General features: G+C 42.0%; 2 protein-coding genes across 4 annotated transcripts in view; one reads left to right on the plus strand and one right to left on the minus strand.

Moving 5' to 3' along the window:
- The window catches only part of ITGA10 (integrin subunit alpha 10), a 50,753-nt gene extending 40,063 nt beyond the window's left edge, over positions 1–10,690 (plus strand). For 2 of the 3 annotated variants that reach the window (XM_033923973.1, XM_033923974.1), the window contains exons 23-30: positions 681–770; positions 2,550–2,634; positions 3,884–3,997; positions 5,268–5,363; positions 5,506–5,619; positions 7,018–7,113; positions 8,102–8,215; positions 9,013–10,690. In XM_033923973.1, the coding sequence (XP_033779864.1) occupies positions 681–770; positions 2,550–2,634; positions 3,884–3,997; positions 5,268–5,363; positions 5,506–5,619; positions 7,018–7,113; positions 8,102–8,215; positions 9,013–9,078 (775 nt within the window). In that variant the 3' untranslated portion in view covers positions 9,079–10,690. Of the gene's footprint in view, positions 1–680; positions 771–2,549; positions 2,635–3,883; positions 3,998–5,267; positions 5,364–5,505; positions 5,620–7,017; positions 7,114–8,101; positions 8,216–9,012 lie in introns of those variants that run through there. The other variant, XR_004537228.1, reaches the window with a different exon arrangement.
- The window catches only part of RNF115 (ring finger protein 115), a 29,894-nt gene continuing 20,509 nt past the window's right edge, over positions 10,122–19,506 (minus strand). The window contains exons 4-9 of the mRNA XM_033923975.1: positions 17,215–17,426; positions 16,820–16,891; positions 14,761–14,833; positions 14,458–14,551; positions 13,658–13,773; positions 10,122–12,759 (exon numbers count right to left, since the gene is read on the minus strand). Coding sequence (XP_033779866.1) covers positions 12,628–12,759; positions 13,658–13,773; positions 14,458–14,551; positions 14,761–14,833; positions 16,820–16,891; positions 17,215–17,426 — 699 coding nt within the window. The 3' untranslated portion in view covers positions 10,122–12,627. The remainder of the gene's footprint in view (positions 12,760–13,657; positions 13,774–14,457; positions 14,552–14,760; positions 14,834–16,819; positions 16,892–17,214; positions 17,427–19,506) is intronic.

The raw sequence follows: 19,506 nt of genomic DNA on the forward strand, positions 1-19,506 counted from the left end.
CCTTCTGCAGAAATGAGGTCACGTTGTCCACAATCTGAAAACCAACAGCACCACATGGTCCCAATTCATTTTCAGACTAGGGTGGGCTTCAGTATAAGCAGATGGGATTCTTATCCTGGGATAGAAAGAAACAATTTTCTGGTAAGTGGTAGGTTGTAATAGAGATAGATAAAAATTTAGTGTAAAAGAAATTCATTAATAACAGATGCCTAGATTGATCTTTTCCAGAGAACTACACTTCCCAGCATGCAACAGTGTGCAATAACTATACTGGCCTTGGCATCAAAGCAGGGGGGGGGGGTCATGGGGAAGCTGAATTTAGGCATAAACATTAGTGATGGCATTGGGAGTAAATTGACAAAGGCCGAAATGTTAAAAAAAACCAAAGAAACAAGCATCTATCAAATTCATGCTCAGTAGTGAGGAATAAAACCTGGTCTGGCTCAGCCGCTGCCATCAACAGGGCTGGTCGGTGCCTCTATGCCAGTACTCAACCCAGTCCTCACGGCACCCATCCATTCAGGGTTTCAGGATATCCTCAATGAATACACATAAGGACATAAAATTAAGACATGATATTTACTGGGAGCCACTTCTCGCCTCTTGGCTGCTTTTCCTCTCTTTACCCTTTTCTCAGCTTTTTTTTTTTTTAACGGAGATTTTGTTTCTACCCTATGCAGTGACAGCACCGAGAAGAACGAGACGCTGTCTGACAACACAGCGCACCTCTCGGCTTTCATTCGCTATGCACCAGAAGTTTTCATATCCAGGTAAGGAGGAGGAAGCAGCAGGGAAACGGTTCACCTCCGCACGTGTCCTGGCTGTTTCTTCAGGGCTAAAAGGGCAGAGCTCGCCAGGATCTGCTGCCAAGTTTGATACCCAGCCCCGATCAGAGGCGCAGGTTGGACAGGCTCACTTGATTCAAGATGGTGTCTCTTCTCTCATACTCTGGTTAAGAAATGTTTACGAATGCTGAGGAAGGTTAGATCTCTTTTCCATCAACGTCATTTTTCTGTCTTGGTCCAATCAATTATACTATCTCGGCTAGATTACTGTAATGCTATTTATCTTGGCATCACAAATATCTGCCTCCAAAGACTACAATTTTTTTTTTTTTTATTTTGTAAATCTTTATTCATTTTTGAATCTTACAACAAGTGCATTAAACATAATCAAAACAATTTTCATATATCACTTGTATTTACAATCAAATATTCTTATGTGAAAAAATAAATACCCCCCTTTTTATCAATATTCCTATTCCATATGATATACAATCCCCTCCCCAACCCCACATATATACTACCCATGTGCTAAGATATCTGATCATTAGAGTAATTAGTCAATGGCCCCCCAATTTTTTTTAAAATTATGAATATTCACTTGTTGTAATTGATTCAGAATACCGCTGCGAAGTTGATTTATGGAAAGAGCAAATTCGACCACGTGACTCCATTGGCTCCCGGTTTATCTCAGAATCCAGTTGAAATGTTTTTGTATTATTTTCAAAATTTTATATGGTATTTTTGTTCCTCTTCTATGGAATGTTTATAGATTTTCATATGTGATTTAAACTTTCCCTCCCTTCTAGGAAAGGAATTATAGGAGTCAAGAATTTCAGCCTTTCTCTGGCTTTTAAATTTCCCCAATTATGGAATGAACTTCCTTTAATTTTGAGGTGTCCCAGCTCTTTCCATAAATCTCTAAAAACTTTTCTATTTAACATCTTCTTTGTATTTTATCTTATTGTTAACTGCGTCAAGTTAAGTTTTTGGTTAGTTTAGATGGAGGCAGTAGCCACACGCACAATATTAGCATAATCAGATGCAAACAGGAGGGAATAAGTGGGTGACATGAGAGTAAGTACTGTGGAGGAACCTAGAATGGGTTCCAGTCTAAAGAGAGCAACTTCTAAGTGCCAGTGGGAGATCAGATATCTGAGCAGCAAAGCTCCTCATTTGTTCTTCTTATCTTTTATCTTTCTTCTTACTTAATTTACTGCATTTCGTATTTCTTATTAAATCTCCATCAATAACTTCATAAATACTCTCATTCAATAATTTAAGTTAACTTAGCTTTCCAGCCACCATTGTTAATCCCCCTCAACCAATGCGTTTCGCTCTCTTTGTCAAGGCAGTTGGGGAAACTTTTTAGTTTTCACATCTTTCATACAGCCGTCGGCTTTTTTTTGAAGAGCTGGGCTGGGATAAGCTTTGATGGAGACTCCGGTAGATGGAACCTAAGCACAGTACCGGGCAGAGCTCTGGGTTTCTGGCCCAGAAACAGCTAAGAAAAAGGACCATTTAAACGAAATCATTAATTTATGGACCATTCGGGTCTTTATCTGCCGCCAATTATATGTTTTTCCAATAAACTGACTTTTATTCATCCAGATACTGCCCTCGGTTGTTTTTGGTAATACTAATAGCTGCACTCACCTTTACAAATCGAAACAATTCAAGTTCAGTATAATTGCTCTGGCTCCTAAGCCCCCATGTCTCTCTGTCGCTGTTTAGTTAACCAGGTCTGTCCATGCCTTCCCTCCCCAGCGAATCGACCCTCAATCGCTATGAAGTCCAACCATCTCGCACGACACAGTGGGGTTCTGGGCCTGAATTTAGAACCACTTTCAAGGTAACGTTTCATTTCTTCCTGCCGCTAGCCTGTGAAGGATTGTAGGTCACTTCAGTGCTTCATGTACAAACACTCTACACCAGTGGTTCCCAACCCTGTCCTGGAGGAACACCAGGCCAATTGGGGTTTCAGGCTAGCCCTAATGAATATGCATGAAGCAAATTTGCATGCCTATCACTTCCATCATATGCAAATCTCTCTCATGCATATTCATTAGGGCTAGCCTGAAAACCCGATTGGCCTGGTGTTCCTCCAGGACAGGGTTGGGAATCACTGCGTCTACACCATAAAGTCCTTCCTAGTGATGTTTTAGGCGGGTAAGGGGCCTTGACTGTGGGCACCTGCATAGTTAAAGATCTTTTGCTTACGTCCTTAGGAAGCCAGTAGTCCAGGGGTGTCCAATGTCGGTCCTCGAGGGCCGCAGTCCAGTCGGGTTTTCAGGATTTCCCCAATGAATATGCATTGAAAGCAGTGCATGCAAATAGATCTCATGCATATTCATTGAGGAAATCCTGAAAACCCGACTGGACTGCGGCCCTCGAGGACCGACATTGGACACCCCTGCAGTAGTCTGATGCTAGGTGAGAGGCTAGTACACCTTAGTGCAGGGATCTCAAAGTCCCTCCTCGAGGGCCGCAATCCAGTCGGGTTTTCAGAATTTCCCCAATGAATATGCGTTGAAAGCAGTGCATGCACATAGATCTCATGCCTATTCATTGGGGAAATCCTGAAAACCCGACTGGATTGCGGCCCTCAAGGAGGGACTTTGAGACCCCTGCCTTAGTGTATGCCCAAGGTTTTCAGGATAGCTCTAATGAATATGCATGGAGCACCTCCATTATATGCAGATCTCTCTCGTGCATATTCATTAGGGCTATCCTGAAATCCGGACTGGCATGGGGGGTCATCCAGGACAGGGTTGGGAACCACCGCAATAGATGCAGAACAGCTTAAATCCATCCTAGTACTGTGTCCAACAAAGACTTCTCCTATTGAACAAATCCTGTTAAAAACCATGTTTAGAAAGTGGATGCCTTGCTACTTCTTTTTTTTAAAATTCTTTATTCATTTTAAATCATAAACAAGTGTGCAATAATATATCCATTAAATTTCAATGTAACACTTGAAAATCTTAATCATATCATCAAGAACAAAAGTATATATCCCCACCCCCCACCCTACTGAAATTAAAATTCATGAATCATTTTCAAACATACATGCTTTGCTACTTCTAATTTTTTCTGGACAGATCCAGTATTTGGGCTGCTATCCACTCGCAAACCTGACAGCAAACATTCATCTCCCTGCAGCAGCCTATGGGAGAAACACTTTCTTGTCCGTCACCCAAGTCATCGCAGACAATGTAAGTATTAGATGCTCACCCACATAGCAAATAATCACATCAGAGACAAACACAACCTCCACTACGTCATAATCATACAAACAGTGCTGGCACAGACTGGCATGAAGATGTACCGTTAAGGGTGGTCGCTGCAATATCTAGGTTGATTTGTTCTAGAGAAGTTATAGATCTGAGGGAATTGCTTTATTTAAAGTTTTGCTTAAAGGCATTAGCTTATTAGTTAGAGGTGGGCTTGGACTAGGGCAGGGGTAGGGAACTCTGGTCCGCGAGAGCCGTATTCCAGTCGGGCTTTCAGGATTTCCCCAATGAATATGCAGATAGATCTCATGCATATTCATTGGGGAAATCCTGAAAACCCAACTGGAATACGGCTCTTGAGGACCGGAGTTCCCTACCCCTGGACTAGGGTTACCAGACGTCCAGATTTCCCTGGAAAAGCTTCCTGTCAAAATCACAGCGGGGGCATTGCGCAGACTTGGCCGCGCGCACGGGATGCCATTTTTAGAATAATGAACAGTTTTAGAAACAAGCCGATGAAACGAGTATTCTTGTTCAAACTGTAGTACAGGGGTGTCAAAGTCCCTCCTCGAGGGCTGCAATCCAGTCGGGTTTTCAGAATTTCTCCAATGAATATTCATGAGATCTATTAGCATTCAATGAAAACAGTGCATGCAAATAGATCCATGCATATTCATTGGGGAAATCCTGAAAACCCGACTGGATTGCAGCCCTCGAGGAGGGACTTTGACACCCCTGCTGTAGTATGTAAATAGTAAAACAAAACAGATGGAGAAATGATTTGCATAATGAAGTGCATGCTATTCAAAATGGTAGGTTGGTTTTTATCTCCCCATTCTTATTTACTGTGTATTTTAACACTGGGTTGTATTTGAACTATAATAATTTCATATTTAATTAGGGTTTACAGTGACATCATTTGATAAGCATATAATCTCATACATATTCATGATTTTTGACACAAACACGCTAAGTTTGATAAAGAGCTGCCAATACTGGCGTCTCTTTTTTTCATAGTTCCCTCCTTTTTTTTTAACCATATTAATGTACGTGTTTTAGTGTCACTGTTGACACAACGCCTGGTGCAGGCTCATTGGAGCCAAAACACGGACCGTGTCAGGTCGTTGGGCTTAATAAAGACTTTTTAAAGCGCTCCGATCCCATTTCCTGTTTTGTTTTGGCCGTTGCTGTGGCGATCCAGTTCGTTTTTTTCCTCGAGTATTCTGACTTTGCACCATTTTGTGTCTTAAAGGCCACGTGCATTATACGCAACACGACGGAGGCAACGAGGAGCAAGTATGGGGTGAGCCCCATTCACCCACAAGATCTCATGCATGCAGAGAGACTGGTAAGGAAAATGTTCACAGTCGAGGACATTATACACTCGCCATGCCAAAGTCATTCTTAGCGGAGATTTGTGCATTCTTCTGGCCCCAAGAAAAAAAAACATAGACTGACTCATGCACCCCATTTCCCACCTCTGTCCTTAGAACTGCAGCAATAGCTGGTGCGAGACCGCAACCTGCCACCTTCCACCATTGGGCTGCAAGGCAGAGATCACGCTGGCCATCTTGCGTGTTATTCACGATGACTTCTTTGCAAAGGTGAGGTTAGTCTGGGAGAGTGCCAAGTGCACAGGGCCTCTGCTCTACTCTCCCTGGTATCAACTTGGCTCTCTCTCCAACCAGCTAAACCCATTTACCCACATTAACCCTTTCAGGACCAAGGGACATATTTGTCCCATAACTTTAAAATCCTATAAATTTTGATTGGGATAGTCTACAGTTCTAAATTTGATATGTACGGATTCCATATGATACTGCCTTTATGTAAACAAACTGGTTCCGACATTCATTCATTAGCGTCGTTGCCAGATTGACGAGAAGATTCACTTGCCACACTGTCCATAAGCCAGAAGTTTGATTTTTTTTAATAAAAATAATGATATTTCACAAAAAAAATCAATTTTTTGGCATCTGCAAGCCCTTTTTACCATAAAAATGTCGTCAAAACCACAAAAATTGGCCTATGATCCTTATGGTCCTGAAAGAGTTAAGCACCAGCCACCATATCTGCCATATCCACGTTCACTGTTCAGCCAGTTTGCTTCAAATTCACATCTAGGGTCCCATCCAGCTTGTGTAAGTGTGTCAGAGGCGAGGGGCGGCCTAGTGACAGAGCTGCTGCCTTAGCACACTGAGGTTGTAGGATCAAATCCCAGCACTGCTCCTTGTGACCCTGGGCAAGTGACTTAATCCCCAGATAAACAATAAGTACCTTTATTTATATACACCACTTACTGCCTAAGTGATTGGCGTTCACATACTCAAGCATTTTCCCCTATCTGTCTCTGTGCGCTCACACATTTATCTAATGGGGATTAAGTGACCCTCCCAAGGGTCACAAAGAGCAACGTGGGTTTGAACCTGTAGCTTTAACCACTGCGCCACTCTAGAACTCAAAATGTAGCAAAAGTGAACCAAGTAAAGGACAATGCAAGACATTGTGACATCACTGATGAGGTTGGCTCTTAGGCATTGGTGGAATGAGGCATTATGATGTCACAACACCAGCTGTGGTAATCAGAGGCTGAAACTCTTCACACTAGTTATTTATTCAATTTTCTATACTGTTCTCCCAGGGGAGCTCAGAACGGTTTCCATGAATTTATTCGAGAACTCAAAGCATTTTTCCCTGGCTGTCGTGGTGGGCTCACAATCTCTCTAATGGACCTGGGGCAATGGGAGGATTAAGTGACTTGCCTGGGATCACAAGGAGCAGCGTGGGATTTGAACCCACAACCTCAGGGTGCTGAGGCTGTAGCTCTGGCCACTATACCACATTCTTTGAATGTAAACCTCTTTGAATGTGTAACAAAAAGGGCAATATACAAGTCCAATTCTCTTACTGTGCCATAGCTCTTAGGATGAATATACAGTATTGGGGGGGGGGGTATTTCCATTTACCAGCATTACCCCATCGCCGCACCTCTCTCCTTCCAGGCCCAATTCAAGTCTGTAAAGGTGACAAGCGAGTTTGTACTGGAGGCATCAGACACCAGCGTCCTCTTTCTTGCAGAGAGCATGCAGCGAAGAGAGGTAAGAAAGAGACAACGTACTGGCGTGGCTGTGTGATCCTTGCTGCCAATACTTATAATCAAAATAAAATTATATAGCTGGGAGGAGCAACAGACATATTCAGGTTGATGTTCATGTGACTCCCCTTCTTATCAGATCTCATTGGTTACCGGTAACACACCGTATTACGTTTAAACTTTTATTTTTAGTTTTTAAAGCCATCACTCTAAACGAGCCACAATTTATTAATAGATGGTTAATTCCGTATAACACGTCTCGTTCACTTCGCTCCTCTTCTTCCAACCTTTTGTCGGTCCCCTCGTTGAAGGTGATTGGAACTAGGCGTAACGACATGTTCTCTGTTATTGCCCCTCAGTCTTGGAATCTCTTACCGCAACACATTAGGGAATTAAAAGATTTATCCATTTTTAAAAAAACACTCAAAACGTTTCTTTTTAAAGATGCATATGATGTTTAATAGTTTGTTATGCTTTTTTATTCATTTATAAATTTATTTCCCCTTCCTATTTGTTTTTTCCTTTATTATTACTCTTCCTTTCCTATCCAATTATTGTAATTTCTTCCCTATTTATCCTCACAATTCAAGTATGTCTCGATACCCTAACTAACATTTTAATATACGTTTGTAATTAAGTATGTTTAATATTTAAGTAAATTTTATTTTATATTATCAATAACATTTAATCTGCATGTGTTTAGGTTTCAATCTGTATGTATTAAGGCTTTGTAAATCGCTTAGTGATTTAAAATAGGCGATTCATTAAGAATAAATAAACTTGAAACACATTAATTACATGAGGCTCTGTGCACACCACCAGCGAAAGTATTGATTATTGTACTCAGCAGGTTTATCTATAATATAGATCGGAAAAAAAAAAAGACAACTTTCTTTAAATTAAAGTTATCTGGCAAGGGAGGAGATTAAGTAAATGCTTTTCAGGAGTTCTCTCCTTTCAAACAAACAGTCAATCTTCTCTTCTTCCGCCAGACGATTCTGGAAGTCATCCAGGCCAAGAAGATACCGCTGGCCCTGTGGATTCTCATCAGCAGCATCCTAGGCGGTCTGCTCCTGCTCACTCTCATCATCTTTATTCTCTGGAAGGTAACAGGGACCAGCCCAACGCCTAAAGTAGTTGGAATCGGAAAAGAGATCGGAACCCGGCTGTCAGAACTTGATCACACATCTACTACCAGGTAAATTTCTGCAGATTCCTCAGACGGGCCACCCCAGCCAGCCAGTATCTATTTCAACAGCTGCACAGCCAGGTTTTGGCACAAACATCATTTAATCTGCTTTTGTTTTTTTTTTAAAAGTGCTTTATATTACTTAAGTCACCAAAATATAAATGTTTTAAATGATCAAATAACTGAGCTTTTCTGGCATTGTTTGTTTCCTTTTCGTTCTGCGCCGGGAAGGGACCAATTCGACATATTTCGCCACTCAGCTTTTTCAAGAATAGTCCCCCTGGGATGGTGTGTGATGAGACTGAAGGGGGGGGGGGGACTATTGTCGAATTGGTCCCTTCCCAGCGCAGAACAGAAAGGAAACAAACATTAAATGCCAGAAAAGCTCAGTTATTTGATTTATCTTTTGGTGACTTTAAGTTAATATAAAGGACACTCTGAGCACAAAGCACTGTTGAAATAGATAATGGCTGGCTGGGGTGGCACGTCTGAGGAATCTGCAGAAATTTACTTTGAAGTATTATTATTCTGTCGTATTTATATAGATGTGTGATAAATTTAGACAGTAGAATACAATATACATTGGATAACTTGAGCCATAGCAGCAGCAAAATGATTTGAGCATCAGTTCAAGGCCAAAATTGGCCATGTATCAGCTCTCATTTAATATAGGTTACGCTGTACACCCACTGACCGTTTGCCTCTCTTTAACAGTTTGGATTTTTTGTCCGCAAAACACAAGAGGAGAAGGACGAAGCAGAGAAGAAACAGGAGCAGTGAATGTGCAGGCTGCTGTGCTCTGATCTCCTTGCCAACAGAAAAAACCAGAACAATGATGCCTTGAAGTTCAGCTGCTACCACATGCATAAAGACGCAGGGCATGAGACAGAGGCTCACTAGGGCCTGGCTACCAGTACCTTCTGTCACAAAAGCAGCCGAGACCCAGTCTTCCATGGACAAGGAAAGAGCATTACTACTACCTGACCCTTCCGCTAGAAGTCCAGGTTCGGGCCAAGGTGGTTATGACAGACTGCTGTAGCTCGCCACTGTGGATTCTAAGAGCAATACCTTGGCTCTAGGCTCTTTAATTTATGGCAAATGCCAAGGCGTAGGAGGCGAGAGTTCTTTTGTACTCCCAGATAAAGAGAAAACTCCTGAGCCATTCGATTCCATCTGCCCACAAACTCATTTCTTTGAAACACCCGTTTGTAGCACTTTTTCCCCATCAGCTCTTCTCGGTTATGCTAAAATCCCATTGTGTCTTAATGCAGAAATAGCAGTTTGTCTGCCAGCATCCATCGAATAAGCCAAGCCCAATTAAGGTAGTAGGGCCAAAGACCCTAAAACATCCCACCCACTTCACCAAAATTCAAATTGCATTTAAATCCCTTTGGGGTTGTGGAGGGCAAATCAAAAGCCAGGATGATACTGCTACACAGAGCCTTCCAGAGGCACAACCTACCCCCAAATGGATACCCAAGAGTCCAAATGATACATGGCATCTGCGCTTCAGGGAAACTTCTCTAAATTATACAAGTAGTTTGAGGCGTTGGAATGTGATGGCAAGCCTAGCAAGTAAAATTGCAGTGACTCTGTTGATGAGAATACGAATAAACTCAAATTTAATAGAAGCGTGTAGTGACTTTTGGGACACCCTGTATAAAACCTACCACCCATTTCAAGAATATCTGCATATTAAGCCTTGATATAAAAAGACAAAACACACCTAGAAATGAACATGTGTAAATTAACATTTATTATTACAAATGTACAGGCAAAAAAAAAAGTATAATGACAGAATCAGTCAAAATGTGGCTCCCAAATTCACATCCAAACATCTTCTATAGGCCACAGAAGAAGAGCTCAGTCATGCCATTCAATGTGGAGCAAGGAGGGGGGGAAAGGACAATATAAATACCACATAAAAAAGGAGAGAAGTGTGGTGGAGTGGAGCAGGGAAAGGATGCTCCTCCTGGAATGTACCAGAAGAAACAAAAATCTATATCTTTATACTGCTAAGCGATGCTAGTTAGGAACCTAGATAGGGGGGGAGGGGAGGGAGAGGAAGGAAGAGTCCAGAACAAATCACCCAAACTACATCATATCACAATCATATTTTGGAGTGAGGGTGGTAGCAGTAGATGGTGAATCTTACTCAAAAACTTAAACACCCCCCTTGTCCCTTTTTGGTCTTCTACCTTGAAATGCCATCGATTTAAGTGAAAAGGCTCCAACACACCAGAAAGAACCAGGGACACACAAACAAAACAAGTTTTGGCTTCATGTTTGAGATCTTTTATGAATGAATATGGGTTAAAAATAAATTCAAAAAAAAACCAAACAAACAAACTACACCCAAACAAAAGACCAAATAATGCTAAAAAAAAAAAAAGGCACATCATGGAGCAATGCTGCCACCCTGTGCTTGAATGCAGTACTGCATGCCTCAAAAGCACGCATGGTGGGGAGAAGTACTGTATATCAACACACACACACACACACACATATATATATATTAAGACAACTTATTTTTCCAGAATCACACAGGACATAAGGAAGCCAAAATTTTTAAGTTACTAGATTCCGCTTGAAAGGCAGATGGAATGGAAATTTTTTTTTTTTTTAAAAAGGCATTCACATTTTATTCATTATTTATAAAAAAATGAATTGTGAAAATTTAAATCTGCAGCAGTGGCTGAAGTTTACTCCTAAGAAAATGGCTGTCTTGAGTAGGCAAACATGAGGATGGGGATTGAGAAGTGACAGTACAACATTAAACAGCATTATAACTTCCATGAATCGCTCAGTCAACCGAGTACATACCAAAGCCTTAATTTAAAAAAACATGCCATTAAGCCATTTCTGAAATGCTTTACTCTTTCCTCAAATTGCGAGATGAAGGTGGGGCTGGTAGCCCTGTTTACAGCAGTATCACAAATTGATCTGGGAAATGAAGCTGCGAGGGTCAGATTTACATCACAGCCATCGTGTTAGTTATTTTGACACAAACGTTAACAAGGCTGGGCTATGGGGGAAGCATAAGTCAGTCAATAACGCAGTGGTTCTCAACCTTGTCCTGGAGGACCCCCAGGCCAGTCGGGTTTTCAGGATAGCCCTAATGAATATGCATGAGAGAGATCTGCATATAATGGAGGTGCCAGACATGCAAATCCATATTCATTAGGGCTAGCCTGAAAACCCGACTGGCCTGGGAGTCCTCCAGGACAGAGTTGGGAGCCACTGGCTTAACTGATCCAGGAGCAACATACCTGGATGTCATGTGACAGACTACACACAGAGCAGAAGCAACGTTCACTTAAAAGTTCAGATCCTGCACCAATACTTTAAAAAAAATAAAAAAATCACCAAGCCTGCAGAATCATGAACTCTTGGTGCAGGGAAGTGAAAATTGGAAAAACCAAAGTCAGAGGTGGCAGCATTTCACTCAATGGATCATTTAAGAAAAAATACAATGAAAAGAACTTGGAGAACAAAAACAAGGTGTGTGTGTGTGTGGAGGGGGGGGGGGTGTTAGGAAAGTTTTAGAAAGGGTATCTGGCCTCCAGGAATGCAGCAGCTGGCAAACCAAATCTACAGCCCTGTGGCTGGAGATTTGCCATGCATTCAAGACACTGGAACAAATACAGAGTGCCCCCTCCCCCCCCCCAACAGCTCTCAACTAGGTATCCTTAATGGGGGCTCCTACATTTCTAGGAAATGAAGTCTTTTGCCCTTCCCCAGGTAGATACGAAAGATCAACAAGGCAGAAGAATACAGTTAAAACCTTTCCACTCCCACCTAGTCATTTCGCTCTTTCAGAATATGATTTTTTTAAAACCAAAAATGACAACATATGGCTAAGTATGTCTTTCTTGGTTAGGATACGGGAACATAAAATCAGGAGAAATCTAATCCCAAGAAGTTACTTCATGGCTCGTATGCACTTGACTGAAAACATAAAGAGTGCAAAGAGCTTTGGGATGCTGCTGGATGAAGGAAGGTTTAAGGATGAATTTCTCTTTACCAAAATCCCCACCTCTATCAGCAAGACAGCACTAGTTGGACCTTCAGGATAAGCCACCAAGAGAGACTAGAAAATTCACATGTATAAAATCAAGTTGAGCACTCTCCTTTGATGGCATTATGATTTGATCTGTGAATGCTAACTGAAGTTTGGAGGAGAGGGAGGGTGATCACCAGTCATAACATAGGCCTTTTGGGTAAGAATGTATATGTCAAGTTCTCTACCCCTACTTCCCTCCCCCTTCCGTTTTCTGCTACTTCTGTTCTCATTCTTTTTAACTGGACGCTGAAGGCTCCAGTTTCAAGTCAGAAAGTCCATCGATCCGGGAGTGGGCTGTTGGTGCTAAAGTTGTGACTTGCCATGGCCTCTGGATTCCTCGGTTGCTGGCTGGAATCTTCCCCATTTAAACTCTTCCTACATACTGGACACGTGTCATGCTGGAAAAGAATGGAGACACAAAGGGGGGGAAGTCAATAAATAAGCCTCTAAATAAACAGGTGTCTAACTTAATTAGCAAATGGGCTTCAATTAGGAGCTTTAACAAGCTCGTAATGAGAAAACATAAAAATTGGGAAAGAGGCGCCTAAGTGCTATTTTACAAAAGATAAAACACCTAGCAGCCCCTAACACCAACTTAGGAGTGGAGTGGAGAAAGACATAGCGCTTCTAGGACTTAGGTGCATATAATGTAGGCCTTTTCACAGGCACCTGTGATTAACATGTTTACAGAAGCTGCACAAAATCTTTCTCCTGGTCAACCAAGGAGAAATTAGATCTTACCTGCTAATTTTCTTTTTTTGTGAGTCTTTCCAGACCAGTCCCAACAAGCAGGTATATGCTCTTCTACCAACAGACGGACACATAGCAGCCCAGCCCCACCATCCACTGGAGACTGAGGCTGAGCAGCACTTGCTACGTGACATCATCCTTTCTGTGCATCTGCTGGTAGGAGAACATATACCTGCTTGTCGAGACTGCTTCAGGTAAGGGAGGTTAATGGGTCAGGACCGCTGCTGCTTCGGGGGCTGGAGGGACAACAAAATTATTATTATTTTTTTTGGCCGGTTGCTCGAGACCCGGATAATCAGGATTCAACTGTATTTGACCAAACATGAATACTAGGCATTGAGCTTTAACATAAATAAAATCAGCAATGTGAAATCAGAGATAAGTGTTTTATTTACCACTGTAAAGCCCCAGCTTAATTGTATCGGAATTCAAAATCACTCATCAGCCAAATACAAATCAATGTTACTTAGGGCACTATTTGGGACCGAATTGCATCAAATGCAACTATCCCCAACCTGATCAGAAAGGCATTTGCAAGACGCTTACCAGTTCTAACCAGGGCACAATACAGTCACTGTGGAAGAAGTGACTGCAGGGCAGCTGTCGAACCTGCTCCGTCACCATGTATTCCTCTTTACAAACAGGACACTCTAGCCCCATATCTGTAACACAGAGAAGCAGCAGAGTAGACTTGGAGCAGTCTGGCAGCCTAAGGGCCTACAACAACCCCAAACTGGAGCAAAGTAAAAATACGAAACCAAAACCCTCCAGAGAGGATACCAAATAAACAGAAATGATTAGTATTTTTCTGAAAAGAAGTATCGGTGAACATAATGACAAATTGCTCCTCACATAAAATTTCTAATTTATGCATAGAAAATGTCAAATATTTATGGATTTCTCCTCCGATGGCTCATCAATAAGTCCACGCTTTCTTTTTCTCTGGTTGGTTTTTTAAGTAAAGTTTTTTGCCTTGTGATGACATGATGGCCAGGTGTCATGTCTTTAAAGAGGAGTCCGTGTTTCTCTGCTTTTCTGAAACGAACACTGGAATATTAAGAGACAGATTAAGAAAGAGATATTTAAAGAAGTGTTTTCCTTCAGACATGGCAAAGTCCCCGATGAAGAGAGCGAAACGGGATCGCCAGAACACGATGTTTGTCAAGTAGCGACAGTGAACAGATAAGTTTTTTGGCTTAAATTTCTCTTTTGTTAAAGGTTCATAGTGGGATTTGGACAATTTTCAGCACGGATTTATTGACGAGACAGAGTGGAAATCCATATACAGTATATTTACACTTTTCTAATGCATAACTTAGATAGGGTGGTAAATAGAATCAGCCTACCAACTTGCTCCTGCGTTACTGTCACTGTGGGAAGAGACATAATCTTATCCTTGTCTGCTGGGGGAGGGCCAGTGTTCTCCAATTGTCCCAAAAGCTGAAAAGAAGAAGAGAAAGCCCAAAATTCAGTACCAGGCAGACCAGAGCATACACCCAGGACTGGCATTTGTCCCCCAGATCTGAAGTCAACTTCCAGTTAAACCAAGAGAAATGTAGCTGCAAGACCTTCAGCAACCCCACCTTCTGGATAGGAAGTGAAGAGGAGACTGAAGGCTCACGATTAAAGGAGCAGGTTAGATATTTTACCTGGGTTACAATCGCATCCAGACCGCTCTGTCCCCACGCATAGTCCCCAGGGTTGGAGTGCAGCATAGTGCTCCTGTGAACAAGTGCAGTTGACATGGCATTAAAAGAGCAGAGGCACGCTAATAAAATACTGAGGAGCTGCCAAGTCTTCTTGGCTTCCTTTAGCGGTAGAGAAGTTATGCATTACCATGGAAATATAACTCACTCATCGGCTTACAGAAACACACTGCCGCTATACTGCCCTGAAAAGCCAAAACACAGCATCTCACCACATGGCCTGTAGTTACCGTGTATTTCTTAATATGGACGCCATGCATGTAGCAAAACTCTAAAACAGCATCTCTTGATAAATCAGAGATATATTAAATCTGAATAGAGTACTATATTAGTTTTGGCTAAGAATTATATCATGGTGATTTATTTGAAGAAATCAGTTTCTTTTAGACTTCTCTCATATTAATATTCTCAACAGTTACTGAATTTTGGCTTTTCAGGGCAGTAACATGCAGCCCCCCCCCCAAAAAAAAAGTGGGCTGATATGCTCTTTAAATCCTCTAAACACATTAAATTGCAATTACTACATCAAGTGGGCAAGACAGAAAACAGTCTCTTCACTTGATCAGGTGTCTCAATCCAAAATAAAGTGAGGTTTTCAAATATATCCTTGAAGTGTTGTAGAATCAATATTCGTATTAATTCTTAATGTTTAAAACTCAGTCTGAACAAGCCGGGCACGGCGGTTTACAAAATTAGTAGCATGTGGAAGCTTGAAATCTTTTGGTGACCCATGCAGTTCCTTACATGCTACTAACAAACCAACCGAGGGAAGTCTTAAGGCAGCTTCTGTGAGCTTTAGAGCAGTCTCTTCCTTGTTCCCCTGGAAGAGACTCCTTCACACATCTGGCTTGGCTTTAGACTAACAGCTTTGGCCAGCAAACAAGACAGTGTGTTTGTTACAGATGTTGGTTTGCAGATTAAGCAGCAGAACAAAAGTGTTTAATGATAAAAACACAACCAAAAAAAATTTTTTTTTTTGCAGATCTGGGCTCGCTGTTGCTCATCCCCTACCCCAATCTCTGAAACTCCCATCCAGGACCAGGGCAGAGCAGGTCCTGGTTACAGGTGGTGACCAGTAGGTGCTGATAAGCCTTTGTAAAGCCAATGCAACCCCCTCCCCCAAGGATGAGCTGAGCAGTTTCCTCTCATCTGGCTCAAGGGACCATTACTCTGGGGATGGAGAATTCAAACCAAAAGTTAGACCCTTTCTATATAACTGTTCATATATAGTCATACAATATCAGAGTTCCTTTTCTTTTGGAGGAACTGGAAGAGGCGAGGACAAAAGTTTCCCCCGTTTCTACACTGAGGCCCGGGGCAGATCTAAGGGGGGTCTTTTTCTAGCCGATTTAGTGCGCCTTATTAAAAGACCCCCCCCCTCCTTGTTTTTCATGAAATACAGAAAGATTAAAGCTTACTTTCCCCTCTTAAGGGAATTATATCTGAAGGAAAACTGGCGAAATCTTAATGTTTAAACTAATGGAGGTTTGGAAAACAATTCCATCTATGATAAGAGACTTAAATTCTCTTCCACTATTTCGTAAAACACTGAAAACATTCTTATTTTCTAAGCATTTAGCAACTTCTTCTGTCAACTCCTTATTGTTACTTTTTTTCTTTTCTCTCCTTATCTTTCAATTTTTCTCTCCTTATTATTGGTTCACCGAGTCGAGCTTCATTTTTATGAAGATGGCCCAATCTATAAATTTAAGGTTTAGCTTAGTTGGGCCCCAGGCAATTGCCCTGTTTTTACCAGCCCCGACACAGAATGCATTTAAAATATTTTGGTGCATTCCGTTAAGTCGTTTGCCCATCATGCCGAAAGGATGTTCACGTGCTCGATTTGCAGGTCAGACATGCACACCAATAGGAAAAGACATCTTAAATAAGAGCCTGAAATAAGAGGGCCCTGTGGGAAGTTATCAAGAGGACGTAAGAACTACAGATGTGATGCACATTTCAGGCTTTGTCAAATCAAGGATGAATTCAAGTTCTTGCTTACCAGGAAAATGGGTGTGGGGATCCAGGCATTGCAGAGTTGGCAAAAAACCCTGCAAAAATCTGCTGGAGTAGGCTGTCGAGAAAAAGATCAAAGAGTGAGCAGACAATCCGTTCCAAAACATCCACAGCGAAGTGTCGCACATTTGTGGAAGCTTTTAATCAGATTAGAGCAGAGATGAAAAGTGAAGTCCATACTTCCAATTGCTAACTAAGGAAACACTAAGTCACGTTCTCTTGCGTTTCCTCTAAGTGCCTGTTACTGTCATCTGACACAAGGACATAACTAATTGCATTTCTATGAGGTGGGTGGGGGATTGACAATCTATATAACATACACCGCCTTGGGTGAATCTCCTCATAATGGCGGTTAATAAATAAAATAAGCCTGCTACTTACCCTTCAATGGCAGGAGAACGATCAGGACGGGAGCTACCTCGAGATCGATACCTCCGCGTCATGGGAAGCCGCGGGGGCCTAGTAGGCCCCCAGAGGTCTGCATGAGCTTGGTGCCCCCTTTCGTTGTCTCGGCTGTCCAGATCCAGGGAATTACTGTTCAGGAAGGGTCTAAAATCAGGGAAGAACATCGTGTGGTCCAAGTGGTCCCAGAGCTGAGAAAAAGCAGAAGAGCTGTTAAGACAAAAGGCTGGTATGAAAGATGAAAAACACTCTACCCCAATGCTAAAAATAAATGCTGATTGAGGCTAGGAACAGATAATATTGGCTTCTAACTTAACCATAGGAATTGCAATTAAGGATTACTACAGAGGAGGAGATACAGCACTGCTCACTTGTACAGAGCCATCATTAGTGGTTGGCTACCTGCACGATGGCACAGTGTTGGTGTTCAAAGTCATTCGCCAAAGGGATCCCATGTTATATGTCACAGGCCACTCATCGTCGTTGACAGGTTTCTCAGCAGCGCACTACGAGAGGACTAAGTCCTCCGCTATCTCTTTCAAGGGAGTAACGCTGTGGAAGAAGCTGACTGGATCGCTAAGAGCTCTTGTAGATTTTCAGAAGTTTATTTGTAGAAACATTTCAATAAAATGTCTTTTCTGGGTTATGAATGTTTTTGCATCGATACGCCAAGTGGCATTAAATATGGCCGATATGAAGGAACTGCTGTTATTGTTTGTATCATATGTGCTGTATGTTTCTTATTTTTTATATAACTGGGTTTTGGTTTTTTTTTTGTAAAACTGCCTAGTTATAGTGGTTAAGAAATCTTTTTTTCCTTTTAAATAAACCCCTCCCTCTGCAAATACTATAAGGACCACTTGATTTTCTTATGTCCTTTTCTTTTTTCTATCTGGGGCAATGAAGGGATTAAGTGACTTGCCCAGGGTCACAAGGAGCAGCGAGGGATTTGAACCCACATCCTCAGGGTGCAGCTCTAACCCCTGCGCCACACTCTCCTGTTCATTTTTCCAATTATTTCTAAGTATAATTATATAGTCCATCCATATCTAACTATCAATTCCTTCTGTAGTTTTAAGCTGTTATTTCTTCTCTCTAATAATGCAATGCCAACCACTCAGAAAATACCTCCAATGAGCAATATATCAAATGATAATGAACTTGAATTAAATCAGTTGCACACCTGGGTGTTGCTCTACCAAACAGACTGTTCTCTCAACCACAGGCCATGTTTCAATGTCACAAGAAAGCGCTGACCGTGCATGATGCAGCTGAAATGAGCAACCCTGCAAAGTGACGTGATCCTTACTGCATATTTTCCATTTGCAAGTACTATAAAGGACAAGGTGCCCTTGAAGAGAGGCTTCAAAAAAAAGTCAGGAGGGCGGGCTCAACGAGTGATATCCACTTTCAGGATAAAGAGATTATGTACGTCCCGTGTAGAAAGGGGAGACATTCTAGACAAGTGGGTGGCATCCCAATGGCCGCGTGCCATATGCAGAAGGAATCCAATCCGGATTTCTTTCTCTGCGACTCTGCTCTACTTCAGGGTGCTCTCTAGCTCCACCTACAGTTACTACCCAAGCATCAAGAGCCACCTTAGAATGGCAATGAAAACCATAAACCACAAATAAATGTCCTGCTCAACAACAAACATGAAAACAGGCAACAAATGCATCAGAGGAACTCAGCAATGACCCCTGCATAAAATAGTGACATATATACAGAGTCTTCCTAGCTCAAGGACCGACTAACATCCAAGAAGCATAGGCAGGCGTAGGAAGGACAGGGTGGGAGTCTAGAATGTTTCCCCTTTCTACTGGAAAAGAGCTTACCAGGGTAAGTACATAATCTCTTTTTCCAGTGCAATAGGGGAGACATTCTAGACAAGTGGGACGTACCAAAGCAGTCCCTAAATACTAGGGCGGGCTAACTGCGCCAACCTGGAAAACCGAAGACTCTCCACTACAGTCACTCTGTAACACTTGATAAGACGGGTGCAAAGAAGACTAACTTTGGACCACGAAGAAGCCTTAGTCCTAGAAGAATGTGCCTTAACGAGACTGATTAAATGGCTGTACAGGTCCATCTGGAAAGGGTGGCTTTGGAAGCAAGAACGCCCCATTTAACAGAATGAGTCAGCACAAGCAGATGGTCAGAGAGACGAAAGCTGTTAGTGACCTCCAAGTAACGAAGAAGAACCCTGCACACATCAAGGTTCTGCAAAAGGCGATCTTGTGGTTTGGAACCAGAAGGCTGAAAAATAGGCAA

Source organism: Geotrypetes seraphini, chromosome 16 (assembly GCF_902459505.1).
Source record: "Geotrypetes seraphini chromosome 16, aGeoSer1.1, whole genome shotgun sequence".
NCBI classification, from domain to species: Eukaryota; Metazoa; Chordata; class Amphibia; order Gymnophiona; family Dermophiidae; genus Geotrypetes; species Geotrypetes seraphini.